Raw genomic sequence first — 23529 nt, forward strand, 5'->3', positions numbered from 1 at the left:
CTTGCTTCAAAATGTGGAATTCGAATGGGATAAAACGGGAACAAAATTTAGAATATTCCATATAATCTAAAAGATTCCACTAAATTTGACACCGCAAGGGTAGACGTGTAAGAATATTTATAGTTGAGAGAGGTGATTGTATAATTACCCAAACATGGAGGGTGTTTTTTCGTAATTTGACCATACCTCAAGGGGGTGGTTGTAATTTACCCTTAAAAATAAGATGTATCAGCTCTTAAAACAGTTTATCAAACGTACAAACTTATTAGGTGTTTAAAATAATTTTAGCCAAACGTGCCCTAAATGATACATAAATTATTTAACGCAATATGAGATTTCAGTGTTGTGGTGAAAAAACATCCCTAAATTTATCTCAAAAGAGATATTTTCGTAAGATAATACATAGTAGAGATGGGGTGACTGTAATTACCCAAGCAAGAGGAATGTTTTTGTAATTTGAACGTAACTCAGGGGTGGCCGTAATTTGCCTTACATAAATTATGAAACACAACATGAGATTTCAGTGGTGTGGTAAAAATTTCAACATATTTTCAAAATATTTCAAAAAAGTTTCTCGATATTTATAATTTTAATTCATAAAAATAAGACCTTAGAGGTATTTTAATTTTTTTTCTCTTGATAAAATGGTACATGAAGCACAATGTTTTTAAAATCGGATAGGAGTATCGGACATCAACTCGGTCATGGTTGGACCGGTTCAATCGGATTTATTTATTTACTTTTATTTTTATTTTTTAATAATTAAAATAAATTTTATTACTATAAAAATATTATTAAAATGATATTTTTTTATATTTCACTACAACTCTCTGTATTTCCACCGGAAATAAACCTCCGGTTTACTTGACCGGTTTTTTTTCACTATTGCTTGGGCCCGGAAGCCCAAACTTTAACCCTAATAAACCTCCGGTTTACTTGACCGGTTTTTTTTTCACTATTGCTTGGGCCCGGAAGCCCAAACTTTAACCCTAATAAACCTCTGATCTTCCTAATCCGAATTTATTACTCCTGATCAATGTTATCAGAACCGGACCGGACATAAAACCGGCAAAGCGTTCGGGTCACGGTTGGACCGGTTCAACCGGGCTCAACCCGGGTTTTTTAATTTTTTGATTTTATCATTATTTATAAATTTTAGTACTTTAAAATTATCATTTTTCTATTTATTTATATATTTCACACAACTTATTCCCTAAATATACCATTTTCTCTATTTATTTATATATTTTAATCAACTCTTTTACTTTACTATCCACCTTATTCTACATTATTTTATTTACTAAATACAATTTTTCTTATTTAATTAAACCTCACTTGTCATTTTTCTCTCTCTTGACTTCTCCCCTTCCCCACTCTCTCCCTCTCTCTCTCTCTCTCTCTCTCTCTCTCTCTCTCTCTCTCTCCTCTGTACATTTGAAAACAGCTGCCTCTTTCCTCTCCCTTCTTCCCTTTCCATTTTCCTTCTCTACATTTCTCTCCATTTCCGGCGACATAGTGATTAGATCCGGTTTTGCTCGACGTTTATCGGCCTTCACCCCAAGATCCGGCCCTCACCGACCTTTACAGCCCATATCCGACCATCCAAGACCTCCAAAGCACCATTTTAGACAAAAAACGGGGTCTTCCACCGGTTTCCGGTTTTCCGGTTTTTCCGGTCGAACCGGTGGTTTTGCTCTCTGACCCCGGTTTTTGATTTCTCCGGGTTTCAGTGTTGAACCAGACCGCCAAGATGCCGGGTCGCGGTTGAACCGGTCGGACCGGCCGGTCCGGTCCGGTTCTGACAACCTTGCTCCTGATCAACCTCTGACCTTCCCAATCCAAATTTATTACTGCTAATCAACCGCCGTAAACATGGTTAATCTAAACCTTAACCCTTCAAATTCTTCCTTTTCTGACAAGACCTTTCAACTTGACCTTTTGAAAGTCCTTTATATATATATATATACATACATACATACATACGTATACACATATTCCATCCCATTTCTTTCTCTCTCACCACTCTCCCTTTTATATTTGTTTAAATTATGAAATCTCGTCTTCTCCTATTATTGAATCTTCTTCAATGGAATCCCTTTTATATATTTTTTTTTATTTTTTTTATTTTTTTAACTTGGTTCTACAGCCAAGCCATAGTAATTCCACTTTTTAATTTTTAATTTTACTATAATCGAATTATAACCGGATCTTATTGATTCTCCTTCAATGGAATCCCTATTTTTTTTAACTTGGTTTTAAAGCCATAGAAATTCCACTTTTTAATTTTTAATTTTACTGTAATCGGATTATAACCGGATCCGGAACAGACAGTTGAACCCGCAGTCCGAACCGGTCCGAAAATGTCTGAAAATGAAATTATGCTGCCCGAGAACACGTGTACCCAGTACACGTGTCAACATCTTATATGTTCATCCCATCTCCCGCCCTTTACTATAAAACGAATATTTGTTGAAAAAATTCATTTCCATCCAAACGATCAGACTACATTCTCTGCATTCTCTCTCTTTGTTTGCTACTAGTTAGGGTTTTCTGATATTCTTTTGTAACCGTTTCCTGAATTACGAATTTGTGTTAATTCGTACGATTTATTTCAGAAATTTTCAGTCGTGGTTGGTTGTGCTGTAGCTGCCGCAAGGAAGGAGGTGATTGCAAGGAGGTGGTTTTTGCTTTCATTCTGTAAGTTCGTAACTCTCTCTCTCCTCTCTCTCTCACGCACACAAACACACACACAAACACTCGAAATTTCGAAATATCTATGTCTAATTTAACCTTTCAGTCGCGAAATCTCGAATTTGTTTTGAATTTAGTGTTAAACTACGTTCTGTAATAATAATCTTCGAATTCGCAGTTTGGTTTATAAACTTTGATCGTTTGCCTGAATTTGTTTGCAAATCTATGTGTAAATTAGCGTATTCGTTGTAATTATTGGAGTCTGATATCTGGATTTCATTTTATAATTCTGTTGATTGTGTTAATTATTTATTTTGATCTGTTATTGTATCTGGTGGTATGGGAATATACAATTAGCTATAGACTTGATCTATTGTTGATGTAATATTATCATATTTGAATTAGATTAATTATTTTCATCATTTCCACGATTGCATTTGATGTTAGTTTTACTTATGTTGATTTGTATTTTTATTTTGGTTGTTTTACTGTTTGTGGCTATGAATTCTGGAGGGAAACGTGTGCATACGTTCGACTTGAACCTGCATGCTGCGGCTGAAGAAATTGATGAAATTGGTCTTTTTTATCGAAGATCCTATTCCAGGTATCTTAAATACTGATGTTATTAAATGTTTTGTTGTATTTATTTTAGTTGATGGAGTGGTTGTTAATGAAATTCCTATTTTGTGTTTTACATTTGCAGAAGTGGTACATCTGCTTGATTTAAATATGCCTCTACCTTCGGAAGACACGCCTGTTGATATTGGTCTGTCAGAAACTCAAGGTAACCTTATGCTTAATATTATGTATTATGCCTTCTTATTTTTTTTTTGAACTTTATAAATTATTATTTTTGTTTCCTTGAATTTTGTTAGTATTGAATTCGGTGTTGGAAGATTCCACTAGAATTGATCCTAATGATGTACGTGTTGATGAACTTCCAATACCAAGTCTATGTGCAAGTGAAGGTAACTCTATTTCGATTTACTTAAATTTGTATAGTAAATTCAATATTATCATTTCTGAATTGTATTTTGGAGAGGAATTTGATTCTGTAAAACTGTATCTTTATATTGTGTTTGCTTGATTTATTTTTTACGTTGCTTTTTATCTCTTGTATAAATGTGTGCTGCAGAGTTTTTTTTTTTATTAAAGTTGACTGTCATTTTCCTCTAGTGATGAATAATGTTGAATTCTAGTTTTATAAATTCAATGTTTATTAAATTTGTTTGGTTTAACTTTGACCAGCTATTGTAATGCTCAGTCTCGATTCTTGTCTGTCCGAAACTGAAGTTAATTGTTACATTGATGTATTTTTAATTCGTACCTGTTAAATTTCATCATTTTTACCATTGCCATTGATTTTAGTGTTACTTGTGCTGATTTGTATTTTTATTTTGGTTGTAGTTTGTGTGGCTATGAACTCTGGAGTGAAACGTGTGAATTCGTTTGATTTGAACCTGCCTGCTTCCGCGGAAGAAATTGTTGAAATTGGTCATGTTATCGAAGATCCTTTGCCAGGTATCTTACATACTTATGTTATTTAACATGTTGTTGTATTTGCTTTTATTTATGGATGGATGTAAATAATATCTATTTTGAGTTTTACATTTGCAAAAGTGGTAAATGTGCTTGATTTAAATATGGTAAATTCAATGTTATCATTTTTTAATTGTATTTTGGAGAATTTGATTCTTTTAAACTGTATATTTATATTCTGTTTTCTTGATTTATTTTTTACTTTGCTATTTATCTGTTGTATAAATGTGTGCTGAAGCTGTTGTATTTATTAAAGTTGAATGTGATATTATAAATTAAATTTGTTTGATTTAAATTTGTCCCAGCCATTGAAATATTCGTTTCCCGGTACATGTCTATTGTTACAAATTGATCTATCTTTAATTTGTAGCATTTAAATTTAAATGTAATGGCTCATTTTTTTGGGTTTGATGAAATATTTTTATCATTTTCACGATTGCTTTTGATTTTAGTGGTATTTTGTTTTGATTTGTATTTTTATTTTGGTTGTTGTAGTTTGTGTTGGTATGAACTTTGAAGAGAAACATGTTAATTTGTTTGACTTGAACCTGCCACCTCCTGTTGAAGAAACTGTTGAAATTGGTCCTGCTGATGCTGTAGACGGTATCGAAGATGTTATGCTAGGTATGTTTGAAACTTATGTTATTATATATGTTGTTGTATTTTCTTTTATTTATGGATTGGATTTAAATGAAATTCCTTTTTTGTGTTTTACAAAACCTGAATTTGGTATCGATGTTAATGTGGTTCATGTATCGGAGATTGATCTTGAATCTGCTAATGAACTCAATTTGGTTCTAGAATCGAAGACTGCTCTAGAATTCGCTACTGATGTCAATGTGGTTCCGGAATCGGACATAGCTCCTGAATTTGCTAATGAAATTAATGTTGTTTCGGAATCGAACACTGCTCATGAATTTGCTAATGTTCCCACATCTGTTGTGGTTCAGGACTCGGAGGCTGCTCCATGTGCAAATGATCCCACATCTGTTGTGCATTCTGCTCTTTCGAGAGTTCGTGGACCGAAGCAGCAGACCAAAACTTACTTCCAAGTTCTTAGCTATCACTCCACTTGTAATGAAATTTGCTAACTGGGCCGAAAGAAAATTTATTGGCGCATGAATTTTATTTTGAAACTTTGATTTTCTTTGAGGATTCTATGTTTATAATACGAAATATATTTGAAGATACTTTTAATCGGATAGGAGTATCGGACATCAACTCGGTCATGGTTGGACCGGTTCAATCGGATTTATTTATTTAGTTTTATTTTTATTTTTTAATAATTAAAATAAATTTTATTACTATTAAAATATTATTAAAATGATATTTTTTATATTTCACTACAACTCTCTGTATTTCCACCGGGAATAAACCTCCGGTTTACTTGACCGGTTTTTTTTCACTATTGCTTGGGCCCGGAAGCCCAAACTTTAACCCTAATAAACCTCCGGTTTACTTGACCGGTTTTTTTTCACTATTGCTTGGGCCCGGAAGCCCAAACTTTAACCCTAATAAACCTCTGATCTTCCTAATCCGAATTTATTACTCATAATCAACCTCTGACCTTCCCAATCCGAATTTATTACTGCTAATCAACCGCCGTAAACATGGTTAATCTAAACCTTAACCCTTCAAATTCTTCCTTTTCTGACAAGACCTTTCAACTTGACCTTTTGAAAGTCCTTTATGTATATATATATATATATATATATATATACATACATACATACGTATACACATATTCCATCCCATTTCTTTCTCTCTCACCACTCTCCCTTTTATATTTGTTTAAATTATGAAATCTCGTCTTCTCCTATTATTGAATCTCCTTCAATGGAATCCATTTTTATTTTATTTTATTTTTTTTATTTTTTTAACTTGGTTCTACAGCCAAGCCATAGTAATTCCACATTTTAATTTTTAATTTTACTATAATCAAATTATAACCGGATCTTATTGATTCTCCTTCAATGGAATCCCTATTTTTTTTTTAAATTTTTTTAACTTGTTTTTAAAGCCATAAAAATTCCACTTTTTAATTTTTAATTTTACTGTAATCAGATTATAACCAGATCCGGAACAGACAGTTGAACCGGTCCGAACCGGTCCGAAAATGTCCGAAAATGAAATTATGCTGCCCGAGAACACGTGTACCCAGTACACGTGTCAACATCTTATATGTTCATCCCATCTCCCGCCCTTTACTATAAAACGAATATTTGTTGAAAAAATTCATTTCCATCCAAACGATCAGACTACATTCTCTGCATTCTCTCTCTTTGTTTGCTACTAGTTAGGGTTTTCTGATATTCTTTTGTAACCGTTTCCTGAATTACGAATTTGTGTTAATTCGTACGATTTATTTCAGAAATTTTCAGTCGTGGTTGGTTGTGCTGTAGCTGCCGCAAGGAAGGAGGTGATTGCAAGGAGGTGGTTTTTGCTTTCATTCTGTAAGTTCGTAACTCTCTCTCTCCTCTCTCTCTCACGCACACAAACACACACACAAACACTCGAAATTTCGAAATATCTATGTCTAATTTAACCTTTCAGTCGCGAAATCTCGAATTTGTTTTGAATTTAGTGTTAAACTACGTTCTGTAATAATAATCTTCGAATTCGCAGTTTGGTTTATAAACTTTGATCGTTTGCCTGAATTTGTTTGCAAATCTATGTGTAAATTAGCGTATTCGTTGTAATTATTGGAGTCTGATATCTGGATTTCATTTTATAATTCTGTTGATTGTGTTAATTATTTATTTTGATTTGTTATTGTATCTGGTGGTTTGGGAATATACAATTAGCTATAGACTTGATCTGTTGTTGATGTAATATTATCATATTTGAATTAGATTAATTATTTTCATCATTTCCACGATTGCATTTGATGTTAGTTTTACTTATGTTGATTTGTATTTTTATTTTGGTTGTTTTACTGTTTGTGGCTATGAATTCTGGAGGGAAACGTGTGCATACGTTCGACTTGAACCTGCATGCTGCGGCTGAAGAAATTGATGAAATTGGTCTTTTTTATCGAAGATCCTATTCCAGGTATCTTAGATACTGATATTATTAAATGTTTTGTTGTATTTGTTTTAGTTGATGGAGTGGTTGTTAATGAAATTCCTATTTTGTGTTTTACATTTGCAGAAGTGGTACATCTGCTTGATTTAAATATGCCTCTACCTTCGGAAGACACGCCTGTTGATATTGGTCTGTCAGAAACTCAAGGTAACCTTATGCTTAATATTATGTATTATGCCTTCTTATTTTTTTTTTTGAATTTTATAAATTATTATTTTTGTTTCCTTGAATTTTGTTAGTATTGAATTCGGTGTTGGAAGATTCCACTAGAATTGATCCTAATGATGTACGTGTTGATGAACTTCCAATACCAAGTCTATGTGCAAGTGAAGGTAACTCTATTTCGATTTACTTAAATTTGTATAGTAAATTCAATATTATCATTTCTGAATTGTATTTTGGAGAGGAATTTGATTCTGTAAAACTGTATCTTTATATTGTGTTTGCTTGATTTATTTTTTACGTTGCTTTTTATCTGTTGTATAAATGTGTGCTGCAGAGTTTTTTTTTTTTATTAAAGTTGACTGTCATTTTCCTCTAGTGATGAATAATGTTGAATTCTAGTTTTATAAATTCAATGTTTATTAAATTTGTTTGGTTTAACTTTGACCAGCTATTGTAATGCTCAGTCTCGATTCTTGTCTGTCCGAAACTGAAGTTAATTGTTACATTGATGTATTTTTAATTCGTACCTGTTAAATTTCATCATTTTTACCATTGCCATTGATTTTAGTGTTACTTGTGCTGATTTGTATTTTTATTTTGGTTGTAGTTTGTGTGGCTATGAACTCTGGAGTGAAACGTGTGAATTCGTTTGATTTGAACCTGCCTGCTTCCGCGGAAGAAATTGTTGAAATTGGTCATGTTATCGAAGATCCTTTGCCAGGTATCTTACATACTTATGTTATTTAACATGTTGTTGTATTTGCTTTTATTTATGGATGGATGTAAATAATATCTATTTTGAGTTTTACATTTGCAAAAGTGGTAAATGTGCTTGATTTAAATATGGTAAATTCAATGTTATCATTTTTTAATTGTATTTTGGAGAGGAATTTGATTCTTTTAAACTGTATATTTATATTCTGTTTTCTTGATTTATTTTTTACTTTGCTATTTATCTGTTGTATAAATGTGTGCTGAAGCTGTTGTATTTATTAAAGTTGAATGTGATATTATAAATTAAATTTGTTTGATTTAAATTTGTCCGAGCCATTGAAATATTCGTTTCCCGGTACATGTCTATTGTTACAAATTGATCTATCTTTAATTTGTAGCATTTAAATTTAAATGTAATGGCTCATTTTTTTGGATTAGATGAAATATTTTTGTCATTTTCACGATTGCTTTTGATTTTAGTGGTATTTTGTTTTGATTTGTATTTTTATTTTGGTTGTTGTAGTTTGTGTTGGTATGAACTTTGAAGAGAAACATGTTAATTTGTTTGACTTGAACCTGCCATCTCCTGTTGAAGAAACTGTTGAAATTGGTCCTGCTGATGCTGTAGACGGTATCGAAGATGTTATGCTAGGTATGTTTGAAACTTATGTTATTATATATGTTGATGTATTTGCTTTTATTTATGGATTGGATTTAAATGAAATTCCTTTTTTGTGTTTTACAGAACCTGAATTTGGTATCGATGTTAATGTGGTTCCTGTATCGGAGATTGATCTTGAATCTGCTAATGAACTCAATTTGGTTCTAGAATCGGAGACTGCTCTAGAATTCGCTACTGATGTCAATGTGGTTCCGGAATCGGACATAGCTCCTGAATTTGCTAATGAAATTAATGTTGTTTCGGAATCGAACACTGCTCATGAATTTGCTAATTTTCCCACATCTGTTGTGGTTCAGGACTCGGAGGCTGCTCCATGTACAAATGATCCCACATCTGTTGTGCATTCTGCTCTTTCGAGAGTTTGTGGACCGAAGCAGACCAAAACTTACTTCAAGTTCTAAGCCGTCACTCCACTTGTAATGAAATTTGCTAACTGGGCCAAAAGAAAATTTATTGGCGCATGAATTTTATTTTGAAACTTTGATTTTCTTTGAGGATTCTATGTTTCAATAGTATATCGAGTTTTTCGAATATTTTTGTGTAAAGTAGTATGTGATGATGTTATATGAAGTTGGGGATTCTTAGTTGTGAAATTGCTATTTTTCTTTATGCTTTTTCATTCACTTTTATTTTTACTGCATTAAATTTATTTTTGTAGTTGAAAAAAAATCGTAATTTGAGTTATATTATTCATTGAAAGATATATATTATCTCTCTAAGTAGTATTTTTATTTAAAAGATATATATTTTGCCTTAAATATATAATACGAAATATATTTGAAGATACTTTTATAGGATGAAAAAATAAATTTGCAAAAAAAAGAAAGATCGTTTCCTTGTTTAAGCAAATAAAAAAGGAATATAATTAAATAATGTCATGGACTGTGTTAGCATGAGGGATTCGATCAAATCCCGAGACTGTTGCAATTAATCTTTATTCTAGGAATCAGTAATTATGGAGAATAATCTGTTTCCTTGTACATTTATATTTCTTAGAATAGAATAGATTTACGTGTATATATCTTCCTCTGTATGAGAAGAATAAAAATATATCGAAATGTTTTCCCCAAAACATCCGTTCTACATGGTACCAGAGGAGTTTGTTTTTTGAATTTGAGCATATTTTTTTTTTGAATTTGAATGGGAGATCCATACCTCACTAAATCAATTGTCATTCCAACCACAAATATGAATATCCCACCACCATCAATCATAGTCCAACAAGATAATTCATCTTTTCCCACAAGTATTGTACTGGATGAAACGAATTTTCCATTATGGTCACAGTTAATGGAAATGCGAATTGGAGCACGAAACAAAGTCGGATACCTAACTGGTGAAACCGTAAAGCCAGCAGCCGGCGATTCCGGCTACTCGACATGGATTACCGACAACCACAGAGTTAAGAGTTGGCTAATTGACTCAATGAGCCCCCATCTGATGCAGCGATTTTATTAGGCTAGCCACGGCTAAGGAGATCTGGGAAGCTGTTGCAAAAACTTTCTACGATGGATCCGATGAGACTCGCTTGTTTGAATTGAATCAGAAGTCTTTCACCACCATACAAAATGGTCGACCGTTGTCCACCTACTATAATGAACTAATCGAAATTTTTCAGGAAATCGACCAGCGAATAATAACACAAGAAGAAGCGGTTCAAGGGATTGTAAATATGCATTCCATTATGGCGAGGCTGCGGGTTCATATATTCCTGAACGGGCTCGATGATGAATTTGATCAAGTTCGTGGTGAGATTTTGCGGAAGGACCCAAAGTTGGATCTAGAGAGTACATATGCGTATGTAAGAAGGGATGCTCAACAAAGGCATATTATGGGAAGTTCTCGACCGGTCTCTGAAACCTCAGCCATGGTGGTTCACCGAAACAAGGGACGAAATAACCCACCAACTGGAAAAAATAATACTTTTCTTTGTAGTCATTGTGGTGAAACGGGACACTCGAAACAACGATGTTATGAAATCATTGGCTATCTAGAATGGTGGGATTTTTCAAAGAAACCAAGAAAAATTGTTACTGGCAAAGTAGCAGTAGCAATGCAAGGGGACATTCGAGCAATCCAAGAGGAAAAATCACAACCCATTGTCAACGTAGCTCAACCAGGTATTTCTGGTAAGGTTGATGTTTTTTCTGTCACTTCTAGTAATAGTACTTGGATTATTGACACAGGAGCATCCGATCATATGACTAGAGATTCAAATAATCTACAATCCATTCACTCGTCCTCTCAATCTGTAATTTCTACCGCAAATGAAAGTACCTCTCCTATTATTGGGGAAGGATCTGTTATACTATATAATACCTTAACACTTGAGTATAATCTTTTGTCTGTTAGCCAAATTACCTTGTCCCTTAACTGTGTTGTAACCTTTTGGCCTTCGTTTTGCATCTTCCAGGACATTCTAACTCGGAAGACTCTTGGTTATGGTGTTAAACGGCAGAAGCTCTACTACTTGGAATTAACTAAAAAGGGGGAAAAGAAATTCAGTCAGACATTTCAAACTAGCGGAATTGAGAAGATTCGGGCAAACGTATGGTTATGGCATAGGAGATTGGGGCATATTTCTTTTGGTTATCTCAAAAAACTTAGACCGTCTTTATTTTCTGATTTGGATGTTTCGGATTTTAAATGTGATGTCTGTGAATTGGCCAAAAGCCATCGAATTCCTTATTTACCAAGTATGAATAAAAGTTCAGAACCATTTTTTGTTATACATTCCGATATTTGGGGACCTGCAACGGTTCCATCCATTTCAAAAGCTCGCTATTTCGTTACTTTCATAGATGAATGCACAAGATTCACTTGGGTATCCTTACTCCATCATAAAAGTGATCTGTTTACAGCATTTAAGGAATTTTATAGCATGGTGAAGACCCAATATCAACGGCAAATTCGAATTTGGCAGTCTGACAATGCCATGGAATTCGTTAGTACTTCATTTAAAGAGTATCTTAGCCAACTAGGGATAAGACATCATACTTCTTGCACGTATACACCGCAACAAAATGGTCTAGCGGAGAGGAAAAATAGGCAGATTATGGAGGTTGTACGTGCATCTCTTTTTGGGATGAATGTGCCACGTTTTTATTGGGCGGAGGCGGTAAAATCTGCTGTCTACCTAATTAATCGCGTTCCTTCTCGAGTTATTGGCTTCCAAACTCCCCAACAACAGCTAAATTCCTTTTGCTCTATTTCGCATGTACCAAATCTTGAACCTAGAGTTTTTGGGTGTACAACATATGTTCATATCCCTAAAGTCTTACGAAGTAAATTGGACCCTTGTGCAAAACGATGTATCTTTGTCGGCTACTCAGATTTTCAGAAGGGATTTAGATGTTATGACCCAGTGAATAAGAAATTGCATGTCACTTTAGATGTCTCTTTCCGTGAGAGTGAACCATACTACACCGGGGGTGTTTCGGGCTCATCTCTTCAGGGGGAGAAACCGAATGAAGATTCTTAGCTTAATGGATTAAATAGTGGAGGAAAAAATTGTGAAGCAGAGTACTTGGAGCTGGAAGCAATAGAAGAAAGATTGAGTACACATAATCTATCCCATGATCACCCTACTGATGAAGCTCCAGATTTGCCTCATTTGTTGGAGAACGAGGATGATTTACCACCAGAAAGTGATAAATCATTGTCCGAAGAAGACGTATTAACACCATTAACTGAAGAGTCTTCCCAGAATGTCCAAACTAGTGCTACACCTGAGGTAACTATCGATTCCCTTTTTAATAAGAATTGTTCTCCTGCTCGTTTTCCACCAAGATTAAACAGGGGTATTCCAAAGAAACAATATGAACCTGACCTCAAAGCAAATGCCAAATACCCTATTAATAATTATATCTCTACTCATCGACTATCGGATTCATATGCTCTGATTGTTGATCAATTATCCAAAGTATATATTCCTAATAGTGTGCAGGAAGCGTTAACAGATCCAAGGTGGATTAAGGCAATGAATGAAGAGATGGAGGCTCTGAAAAAGAATGCGACTTGGGAATTAGTTCCGCTGCCCGGGGGAAAGAAAACGGTCGGATGTAAGTGGGTGTACACCGTGAAACTTAAAGCTGATGGAAGCATTGATAGGTATAAAGCACGATTGGTAGCAAAGGGTTACACACAAAAGTACGGTATTGATTATCGTGAGACATTTGCACCAGTAGCTAAGCTCAATACTGTTCGCATTCTCATCTCCATTGCAGCAAATCGCGATTGGCCTTTACGACAATTCGACGTGAAAAATGCCTTTCTAAATGGTGATCTAGAAGAAGAAGTGTACATGGATCTTCCACCAGGTGTTAAGCTTAAATCTGCACAATCAAATAGCGTATGCAAATTGAAAAGGTCATTGTATGGACTTAAACAATCACCTAGAGCTTGGTTCGGGAGATTTACATCAGCAATGAAGTTGGTTGGTTACAAACAGAGTAACTCTGACCACACTTTATTTATTAAACGCAAAGGAGAAAAGATAACGGCATTGATTGTGTATGTAGATGATATGGTCTTGACCGGCAATGATCATGAAGAAATGAATGAGCTACAGAAATATTTATCTACGAAGTTCGAGATGAAAGATCTTGGACAAATGCGATATTTCTTAGGTATTGAAGTGTCACGATCAAGACATGGAATCTCTCTTTCCCAACGAAAGTATGTTTTGGACTTATTGGCTGAAACTGGAATGCTAACATGTAAGCCCGTTGAAACACCGATGGAAACAAATCATCAACTTGGAATTTCTTCTAGTCAAAGCCTGGTAGATGTAGGTCGTTATCAACGACTAGTGGGAAAGTTGATCTATCTAACTCATACGAGACCAGATATTGCCTATGCCGTGAGTGTTGTAAGCCAATTTATGCATGCTCCAAGTGAAGAACATATGATTGCAGTGCATAGAATATTGAGGTACTTGAAAGGCTCTCCAGGAAAAGGACTACTCTACTCAAAGAATGAAAATTCCACCATTGAAGGCTACACCGATGCCGATTGGGCAGGTGATTTATCAACCAGGAGATCTACTTCCGGTTATCTCACATTCGTAGAAGGAAATCTTGTGACTTGGAGGAGCAAGAAACAAAAGGTTGTTGCTCGCTCGAGTGCGGAAGCGGAATTTCGGGGAATGGCGCATGGTTTATGTGAGCTGCTATGGATTAAAAGAATTCTGAGAGATCTCGGAATTAAGTGTTCAAGTCCCATGAGTTTATTTTGTGATAACAAAGCTGCGATTCAAATTGCCCAAAATCCGGTACAACATGACCGCACGAAACATGTTGAAATCGATCGTCTTTTTATTAGAGAAAAGCTCAACCAAAAGATTATTCAGTTTCCATTCGTCAAGTCGGAGAGCCAACTTGCAGATATCCTCACGAAGGCTATCTCGGGAAGGATATTTCATGAAGTGATCAACAAGTTAAGCATGATAGACATCTATGCATCAACTTGAGGGGGAGTGTTAGCATGAGGGATTCGATCAAATCCCGAGACTGTTGCAATTAATCTTTATTCTAGGAATCAGTAATTATGGAGAATAATCTGTTTCCTTGTACATTTATATTTCTTAGAATAGAATAGATTTACGTGTATATATCTTCCTCTGTATGAGAAGAATAAAAATATATCGAAATGTTTTCCCCAAAACATCCGTTCTACAGACTGAATAATAATTCCTTATTAAATATGGAAGCGAATTAATTACAGTAACTATTATATAAACACCTGCATGCAATCCGTTGCCAACACAAACTATCCAAGGTTTTTACCTTTCTTTTTTTCTTCTTCTTCTCTTAAAGGAGTTCAGATAATTGAATAAGGTGGGTTATAATCTCTATATAATCTTTGTTACTTATATTTGGTTTTCTTTGGATTATTCTCTTCCGATTCCTTTGGTCGTTTATTGAATGTAAGTTGCTATTCCGTTCAATTCTTGTGATAATTTGAATTTCTTTTGTTCATGAGTTCGAATTTGGTGCCGTGTATATAAATTTTTTTTTTACAATTTTCCACTCGAGGAATGAAATTAAGATTAATATTAATACTAATACTAATACGTGTCTTATACGGTCTCTGTACGTATTCTATAATATGTGTCTCGATCTCTATGTGTTTCTGCTTTGATTTTTTTATTTATTTAATTATGCTTTTTTAGTATTGGTGGATTAATGATATATTTGTATAATTCTAAGTGTGACGAATATATTTTTTGTAGAAAAAAAAAATATTATGGAGATGGAGAAAAATATTATGGAGATGGAGATGGAGATCGAGATGGAAAATTCTGAGAGCTCCCCTGAATACATATACTCGGTAACAGAAGAATATCTCAAAGAAATCGAACAAGCATTGGACTACGCGTGGAATAATTTCGATACTTATATTGACCCTCTTGACATTGAAGCCATAATAAATGATCCGGAACCGAGCAACCCACCACCGGAGATGGTGTTGCCGTCACCGCCACCGCCGCCCCCATTGTTTTCACCACCGTCAATAATCATCCCAAATAATAATAATGATAATAATAATAATAATGATAACAATAATGCCGTCTACAAAAGATTTGAAGAGCTGGATTTGCAGCACCGGGAACTGATGGAAAGGGCGAATCAGGTTGAAAAGGCGGTTGACTATCTGATGATCTACTATTACCTGAGGAAGAATGAGACCCTCCCGCCGTATCGCGACGAGCTTAATTCTACAGTGGAATGGTTTACCGACAGAATGAACACTCTCCATAAATCTTACAGAGCAAAACTATTGTTGGATTCTGACACCGACACTGACACTGCTTCTCACTCATGTCTTGATCTCATGATCCTCAAGTTTCGACACATGAAGCTGATGACGTCAGCTTCGGACATAAATTGTTAATGCCTCTTTTTTTCTTTTTTCTTGTTAAATTGGACTAGCATTCTCTTGTTTTTGGTTGAATTTGTTTCCATTTATTATCGTTGGTGATTCTTCATATATCTATTTTCAGATCTATTATTGTTTCCATTTAAATTGGACATTAAATTCTTCATACTATTTGTTTCCATTTATGGCATTATCTGATTTTTTTTCTTTGTTACTACTCAAATATTATTTAGGGCTCGTTTGGTTACTGTTATTACCCCCTACTAGATTAAATAGTAAGGACCAATAGCATGTTCGGTTGACAAGATTCGCACCAAGGGAAGCTCGTTTGGATTAGCTTGATATTGGTCTAGTATTATCTTGTTTTCGTTGAATTTGTTTCCATTTATTATTCTTGATTCTTCTATTTTACGTGTTTATTCTATACTATATTGGGTGAAAGACACCCGTTAGACACAACATATGCTCGTTTGCAATTTCTAAAAAGTTAGAAACATGTTTCAATATCAAATTTTTAAATATTCTTATTACTTCCCTTATTGTTTTCATGATTTAGTAATCAATTTAATTGATAGTTGATAGTAAAATTTATTTTCATTATTTTTTTATGAAAATATAGAAAAAATATATATATATAAAGAAAAGTTATACATATATTTATATATCATATTTATAAATAAACCCTCGTACTATTAATATTTACACACATTTCTCTCAAGTTCGGTAATACATTACTGATTACTCTGTAGAAGCAAGTCTCTCTCTCTCTCTCTCTTGTTTCTCTCTCTAAATTCAAACTGCTTCACAAAGAAAGAAATGTTGAGAAGGGCGCTGCTCCAAGCTTCCACACGCGGTCTCTTCTCGTCTTCTCCACTGTCACTCGCATCTCTGCGGCAATGCTCTTCGTCTTCTTCCTCACACAATTCTCAAATTTCAAACGATCATTTCGTCGAACACTTGGACGACACACCTCAACCACCCGCCACCGCCACCATCTCCATCGATCGCTCCTCCTTGTACCACCCTCCCGGTAAATAAATCACTCAATTATCCTATTCTTTCCTCATCCCCCTTTTCCCCCCCTTAATTAGGAGTTAAATTAGGCTTAATTATGGCTTATGAGCAGAGCATTCCCACGAACCGTCTGCTGATTCTGAGCTCGTTAAGCACCTCAAGAACATCATCAAGGTAATCTCCATGTGAATTTTTTATTTAATTTCGTGATCTTCTATTGTGATCGATTTGATTTACATTGGGTTTTTTTTTTTGGTTGGTCTAATGGGATTTTTGATTTTTTTTTTTGTTGTTGTTATTAGTTCAGAGGAGGGCCTATTACAGTTGCTGAGTATATGGAAGAGGTGTTAACGAATCCGAAAGATGGGTTTTACATGAATCGGGATGTATTTGGAGCTGGGGGCGACTTTATTACCTCCCCAGAAGTGAGCCAGATGTTTGGAGAGGTAAAATTATGTGTTTCAGATGAAATTGCAATCAATAATTAGTATCATTTGGTTATACATTCGTCGATTAATATACATTTCTTGCTTTTAGATGGTTGGCGTTTGGGCAATGTGCCTTTGGGAGCAAATGGGACAACCAAAAAGAGTTAACTTAGTCGAACTCGGACCAGGCAGAGGAACTCTTTTGGCTGATCTTTTGCGCGTACGGCTTCTGCACTTACTATATATATGTTAATGATCTTGTGGCTATACATGTATTTACGTCACTTTGAAGTATCGGTACTTGAAAACTGTTCGGTTGCTATTGTGTAGGGTGCGTCGAAAATCAAGAACTTCACAGAATCGTTGGAAATACATATGGTTGAAGTTAGCCCGGCATTACAGAAACTCCAGTATCAAAACTTGAAGTGCGTGACTGAAGACGGTGGTGATGAAAATGCAGAGAAAAGGTGTATTAGCACATTAGCTGGCACACCTGTATCATGGCATGCAACTCTCGAACAGGTTCCAACTGGATGTAAGGAATTACGTTTCAACCTTCATATTATATATATATATATATATATATATATATATATATATATATATATATGTATGTATGTATGTATGTATGTATGTATGTATGTATGTATGTATGTATGCATGTATGTATAATGGCATTCCTGTCATTTCTCTCGTTACTAGTCAATGATGTACATGGCATAGTCTGTTTATTATTCAAGAAGATACGATTCTGTGGTGTTTATGGTGCATGGATGTGTTTTTTTTAATGGAGCTAGTAATTTATTCTGGGATTTATCTAACTAAAAGTTTAAAATGTTCTTTCAGTGCCTACAATTATCATTGCACACGAGTTCTATGATGCTTTGCCGGTGCACCAATTTCAGGTTTAATCTAACCTTTGGAATGTAGTTATTACTTTGATGCTATTGCGATCTCTTTACCTTATGAATTCAATCTTTTTAATTCCTCTGTTTTATTACTAGACGCCATCCTAATTTCATCTTGTGTGGCGGAACCACTATAGGGCCACGGGGGCCATGACCCCCGCAGCTTCTGTAAAACTTAGGAAGTATTGTTGGTCCCCGGAGAACTTTTTAGTGTAAATTTGGCCCCCGCAGTGATTAAAATCTCGGTTCCGCTATTGGCTTGAAACGAAATATTTTGTTGAATAGAGTACAAATTGTTGTGATATATTGAAGCAAGCTTATTAACTATTCATTGTTATCTTGCAGAAAGCTTCTCGTGGTTGGTCTGAGAAGATGGTTGACCTTACTGAAAATTCATCGTAAGCCTTTATACCTCCTCTGCCATTTTTTATTTTTCTGATTTGGCTAGCTAGTCTTGTAGATAAAACCATGTCGGTTACTAATTTTTATTTTTATTTTTTAAATTTCTTTTGTAGGTTTCGTTTTGTTTTATCTCCCCAGCCCACACCAGCAAGTCTCTATCTCATGAAACGCTGCAAATGGGCTGAGACTGAAGAAATCGCTAAAGTTAGTCATATTGAAGTTTGCCCAAAGGCGATTGATTTAACTCAAGAAATTGCTAATAGAATTGGCATTGATGGTGGAGGAGCTCTCATAATTGATTATGGCCTCAATGGAATAGTGTCGGATAGTCTACAGGTTCGCTTCTCTGCTAGAGCTCACGCCTTTAACACTTCAATTTGGAATTGCATGAATTAGCTAAGGCCTCGTTTTAATAAAAAATCCGATTGTATTATTGTACTATGGGAGGTCCAATAAATAATCTCCCTAGAATTAAAATAATATTTCTGGGTCGACCCGGAAAATTATTGAGTTTACCGAATATCAAACAAAGTCCAATTATTTTAATTAATCATGGCTACTCTGCCCATACCAAACGAGGCATAAGGGAGTAAGTATATAGTACAACTTTAATAAAAATCACATGTCAATCATCGTGTATTCTACATAAGGATATTCGGTTCATATGAAAGTTGCACTCTTATGGTGATAAAGAAAATGGAAGGGCCGTAACATGGTTATATCTTTTTCAAAAGGCCATGTTATTTATTCGAGTTTTTTGTTTTTCAGACTGCTGTGGAAAGTGGAAACCGTAATGAACATTTCTGTAATATGAGCAATCTGATTTTATTTAATTACAGGCAATTAGGAAGCACAAGTTTGTGGACATACTGGATAATCCCGGATCTGCTGATCTCAGTGCTTATGTTGATTTTGCTGCTATTAAGCATTCCGCTGAAGAAGTTTCAGGTTTGCCTCTTGTTATATTGATATAGTTGTGATAGCTCGGTTAAAAGTTCAAACCCAAAAAGAAAAATAAAAAAAATAGTTATTTTCCCGAGATCGACATATAAAATGCAATGATTCTTACAACTCTCCAAGTAGCGGAACCAGAATTTTATCTTCACATGAGCTAAATGTACGCTTAAAGTTTGCAACGGGGCGATTATACTATATTGCTCTCGAAAAATAACAAATCTCTAATATTTTATAAATATTCACTTGGTTTCGTTATTCTTGGTGGCTCCGCCACTCAATATTTCCCTTATAGTTGTTTCTGAAAACGATGAAAAATGTTGTGCAGAGGATGTGTCCGTACATGGTCCAATGACTCAATCGCAGTTTCTTGGTTCTCTTGGAATTAACTTCCGAGTTGAGGCATTGTTGGAAAAGTGCAATGAAGAACAAGCGGAATCTCTGAGAACGGGATATTGGCGTCTGGTTGGTGATGGTGAAGCCCCGTTTTGGGAGGGGCCCGATGAACAGGCCCCCGTTGGGATGGGGACTCGCTATTTGGCCATGTCTATTGTCAACAAGAAGCAAGGTGTTCCTGTTCCTTTCTAACTTCACAATTAATTAATTAATTAATTGCTACTGTTGATTATACAACAGTTTACCGGATTGAGTTTTTTCTTTTTTTAATTTTTTTCTTTTCTAATTAACTTTTTTTTTCAAAAGAAAAATGAAGTCGTGTTTGTTGTTGAAAAGAGTACCTCCGTCTTCGTGATTATTTATTTAGGTAAATTACAACCACCTTCGTGAGGTAAAGTATATTACAAAAAAAAAAAAAAAAAAAACCTTTTGTTTGAGAAATTACATCCAACCCCCTGTAATTTGTAAATTTCTTACATTCATCACCCTACAAAAGGGTGTTAATGTAGGCATTTACAAATTTCAAGGGGATGGACGTAATTATTGGAAAATGATGGTTTTTTTTGTAAATAACCCTTACTTTAGGGAGTTGGTTGTAATTTACCCTATTTATTTATGCCAACAACATTGAAATATTTGAATATATTATTTAATCACAATCCATAAAATGGACTTGGAGATGTTGGTCCACTCGATGAAGTACACCGAGTAGTTCTAATTATACACATGTGACATGTTTAATATACATTTTACTTGGCGGAAATTGGAACGGAATTTATGTATGAGATTTTGATTTTCAATCGATTTAATTTCAAAAGTTCCAAATTATTTATGAAGATTAAATTTCTATAATTAATATTTTTTTAAATACTAAAATTGAACATTTTTTTATTTTTTTGACCTTTGCAATTTTTGATGCGGTTTTAGTCATTTTTTCTCTTAGTTTGGGGCAAAATTTAATTTCCGAATTTTCCGGCTACAAAATTGAAATTATTTTTTCACTCTAGAATTACAATTCGCGCCCCAAAATTCACAATCTGCAAACTGAAGGCGAATAATTTTACTTTATCGCGCTGAAATGACAGAATTGCCCAGTGGTTCAGAACTCTTTTTTAAAGTCTTTTTCCAGAGCTGTATCGTTTTAATCGCACTCATCCACTTTACGATACTTTTCAATTTTGACTTTCTGAAGACCATGGGTTCCATCGTATCTAGCCTCCTGGGCGGCGGAGAAGCGGCGGCGGCAGCCGAATCATCCGGCGCCGATCCATCTGGACCGTCGCGCGTCACCGCTTTCCACTCCTCGCAGCGCTGGCAGCTCCACTTCAACTCAGCCAAGCAATTAAACAAACTGGTGATTCTCTTCGCCCTCTCTTCATTTCAGACTGTGTTGGAAAAGACTCCGTTTGTTTTATAGAATATTTTTCCCAATTTCAGTTCTAGATCCCTATCAATCGAGACCTAAAATCGACAAAATTCAATTCGAAATTCGTTAGAAATTTTCCGATCAAATCTTAATGTTTAACAGTTTAACTTAACGGCGTCCAAAAAACAGCTTGAAGTTCGTCTGATCTGATTGTTCTCATATTGATTCTGTGTTTTTTTTTTCGTAAATTAGATGGTGATTGATTTTTCCGCTACATGGTGCGGACCGTGCAAATTCATGGAGCCGGTTTTCAACGACATGTCCGCCCAATACACCGACGTCGATTTTATCAAAATCGACGTCGACGAGCTCGCGGTTCGTTTCCTATCTCAATTCGGAGATGTTTCCGTTTTTCTAGTTCCTCTCGATTTATTCCATTTTTTTTGGCTAATTATTGATTATTGATATATAGTTTTTGGTTGATTTGTGTAGGATGTGGCGCGTGAGTTTGCAGTGCAGGCAATGCCGACGTTCGTGTTGCTAAAGCAAGGGAAGGAAGTCGAGAGGGTGGTTGGAGGAAAGAAAGATGAACTCGAGAAGAAAATCCTCAAGCACAGGGAAGCTCCTAAATTTGCTGCCTAATATTTTCGTTGAAATTATTATTCTCGTATGTGATGAATTACTGCAGATTGTTTTTTCTCTTTGAAAAATTGAGTTATGTGTTATATAATTTATTTCAGTGACGATGATGATGATGATAATGAATAACCTGATATTTGTTTGTTTATGAATAAAAATCCATTCAAAGAGTAGTGGGTAGTTTACGGTAATCTTAAGGTACCTTGCTTTGTTAACAGTTGGATAACCTTTTTGTATCTTAAGTGCAAGTTAGTTACCTTCTAATCAAATCAAGATTGCTACGTAAATCTGATGCTTGTTTTCTGTCACAGAAGAACTGAAACAATATCAGTCTCACATTCGTGACTATGTATGATTGTGTAAGTTAGATAAAAAAGTTAATTATTAATAATTTGTAGCTAATCGATGTGATGTTGATAGAGGACTTGTGATTTTGAATTACTACATCTGTGATTATATTCCCATGACTGAGAGTTGATTCATTCATCTCGTCACGCTGTGGGTAGTTTGTGTTATGATGGAAAAGTCTATTGCTCTATTAAATTCTCGACGGAAATGGAGTTTTATGAACTTTCCTCGTAACTGGAAGATCATTTTGAGATCTTCCAACATATTTGAGGGTTCAACGTGACTTTTTTGACGAGTCCAACGTGGAGCATTATTTTTTTTTTTTGTTGCCAAAATATGAGATTGCACTCCCATGGAGTGGAATAAATACTTAATATAAACTTTGCTGCTCTATTCACTGTGTGACTGTGTGTGTGTGTGTGTGTGTGCGCGCGCGCGTGCGTGTCTTTTGTGTGAGTGGGAGGTGTTGAGATATCGGTACTGTTGGATGATCAATGGAGTGGACCAAATGGCCACTTCTGTTGTTTTGTGAGTGAGTTTGTATATCAACTGTTGATGTCTCTTTCTCTTTCTCTTTCTCTTTCTCTGGGGTTTTGTAGTGTGATGCGTTTCAAGGATAGATTGAAATTTGAAACTGAGTTGCCAAGAATTTTATTTATCGCTTAGGCCTATGGATGAAAATTCGAATAGAAATTCTGAAAGCAGCTGATTTTGATCCGGAATTTTCCAATTTTTTTACGATGTTTTTCATATGGACTCTGATAGTTCCCAATTCCGATTTTTCAAAAAAAAAAAAATCGAAAATATTTCCGAAATTCGAACTCTTTTTCCGAAAACTATACCGATTATTTTTTGGAACAAAATTGAAATTAGTTTTGTATTTCCGAAAAAAATGATTTTTTTTTAAGGTGCTAGTTCTGATCCGATTGTTTCAGTTTTTGCGCCTTAGGAGTCGTTTGGTTGTGGATTCCTTCATAAAAAAGTTGGCTGTAGGGATGGATGGATACGAGTTTGGTGGGTTTCATACACGAAACGAAGAGCAGTTTAGATAAGTTGAATGATTTTGGTAGGGGTAACGAGTCCTATAAGAACCGACTACTATATAATTTTTTTTACAGTATTTTAATTGTATTATAACTAGGGCTGGAAAAAAAATACCGATTACCATATACCATGGTATACCAACCAAGGATTACCGAAAAATTACCGAAAGAACGGTTACCATTGTCTACGGTACGGTATTAGTACCGTACCATTACAATATGGTACGGTATTGGTATTGTATTTCTAATACCACGGTAATACCGTACCGTACCGCAA

At 35.0% G+C, this 23529-nt stretch overlaps 2 protein-coding genes across 3 annotated transcripts; both read left to right on the plus strand.

The window, feature by feature from the left end:
* Positions 1–16440: 16440 nt before the first annotated feature.
* LOC105960964 (NADH dehydrogenase ubiquinone complex I, assembly factor-like protein (DUF185)) lies at positions 16441–20191 on the plus strand. Of its 2 annotated transcripts, none has more exons than XM_012985184.2 (10): positions 16441–16784; positions 16881–16942; positions 17071–17214; positions 17306–17416; positions 17527–17731; positions 18043–18101; positions 18450–18502; positions 18620–18842; positions 19346–19454; positions 19789–20191. In XM_012985184.2, the coding sequence occupies exons 1-10, from the start codon at positions 16571–16573 to the stop codon at positions 20046–20048; spliced, it is 1440 nt and encodes a 479-aa protein (XP_012840638.2). In that variant the 5' UTR covers positions 16441–16570; the 3' UTR covers positions 20049–20191. The 2 variants fall into 2 exon arrangements, with proteins under 2 accessions (XP_012840638.2, XP_088681573.1); XM_088825447.1 differs by having other exon boundaries at positions 16531–16784; positions 17076–17214.
* A 798-nt stretch (positions 20192–20989) lies between these two features.
* TRX2 (thioredoxin 2) lies at positions 20990–22031 on the plus strand. The gene is made up of 3 exons (XM_012985187.2): positions 20990–21210; positions 21475–21597; positions 21715–22031. The coding sequence occupies exons 1-3, from the start codon at positions 21052–21054 to the stop codon at positions 21862–21864; spliced, it is 432 nt and encodes a 143-aa protein (XP_012840641.1). The 5' UTR covers positions 20990–21051; the 3' UTR covers positions 21865–22031.
* The last annotated feature ends 1498 nt before the right edge of the window (positions 22032–23529 follow it).

This window comes from Erythranthe guttata, chromosome 11, assembly GCF_056151865.1.
Source record: "Erythranthe guttata isolate IM_541 chromosome 11, IM_541, whole genome shotgun sequence".
Lineage (NCBI taxonomy): Eukaryota > Viridiplantae > Streptophyta > Magnoliopsida > Lamiales > Phrymaceae > Erythranthe > Erythranthe guttata.

Coding starts and splice junctions, on each gene's coding strand:
- LOC105960964 (XM_012985184.2), top strand. CDS start 16,571: ATGTTGAGAAGGGCGCTGCTCCAAGCTTCCACACGCGGTCTCTTCTCG. Junction 18,843..19,345: donor TAGTGTCGGATAGTCTACAG/GTTCGCTTCTCT, acceptor ATTTAATTACAG/GCAATTAGGAAGCACAAGTT. Junction 19,455..19,788: donor TTCCGCTGAAGAAGTTTCAG/GTTTGCCTCTTG, acceptor AATGTTGTGCAG/AGGATGTGTCCGTACATGGT.
- TRX2 (XM_012985187.2), top strand. CDS start 21,052: ATGGGTTCCATCGTATCTAGCCTCCTGGGCGGCGGAGAAGCGGCGGCG. Junction 21,211..21,474: donor CCAAGCAATTAAACAAACTG/GTGATTCTCTTC, acceptor TTCGTAAATTAG/ATGGTGATTGATTTTTCCGC. Junction 21,598..21,714: donor TCGACGTCGACGAGCTCGCG/GTTCGTTTCCTA, acceptor TGATTTGTGTAG/GATGTGGCGCGTGAGTTTGC.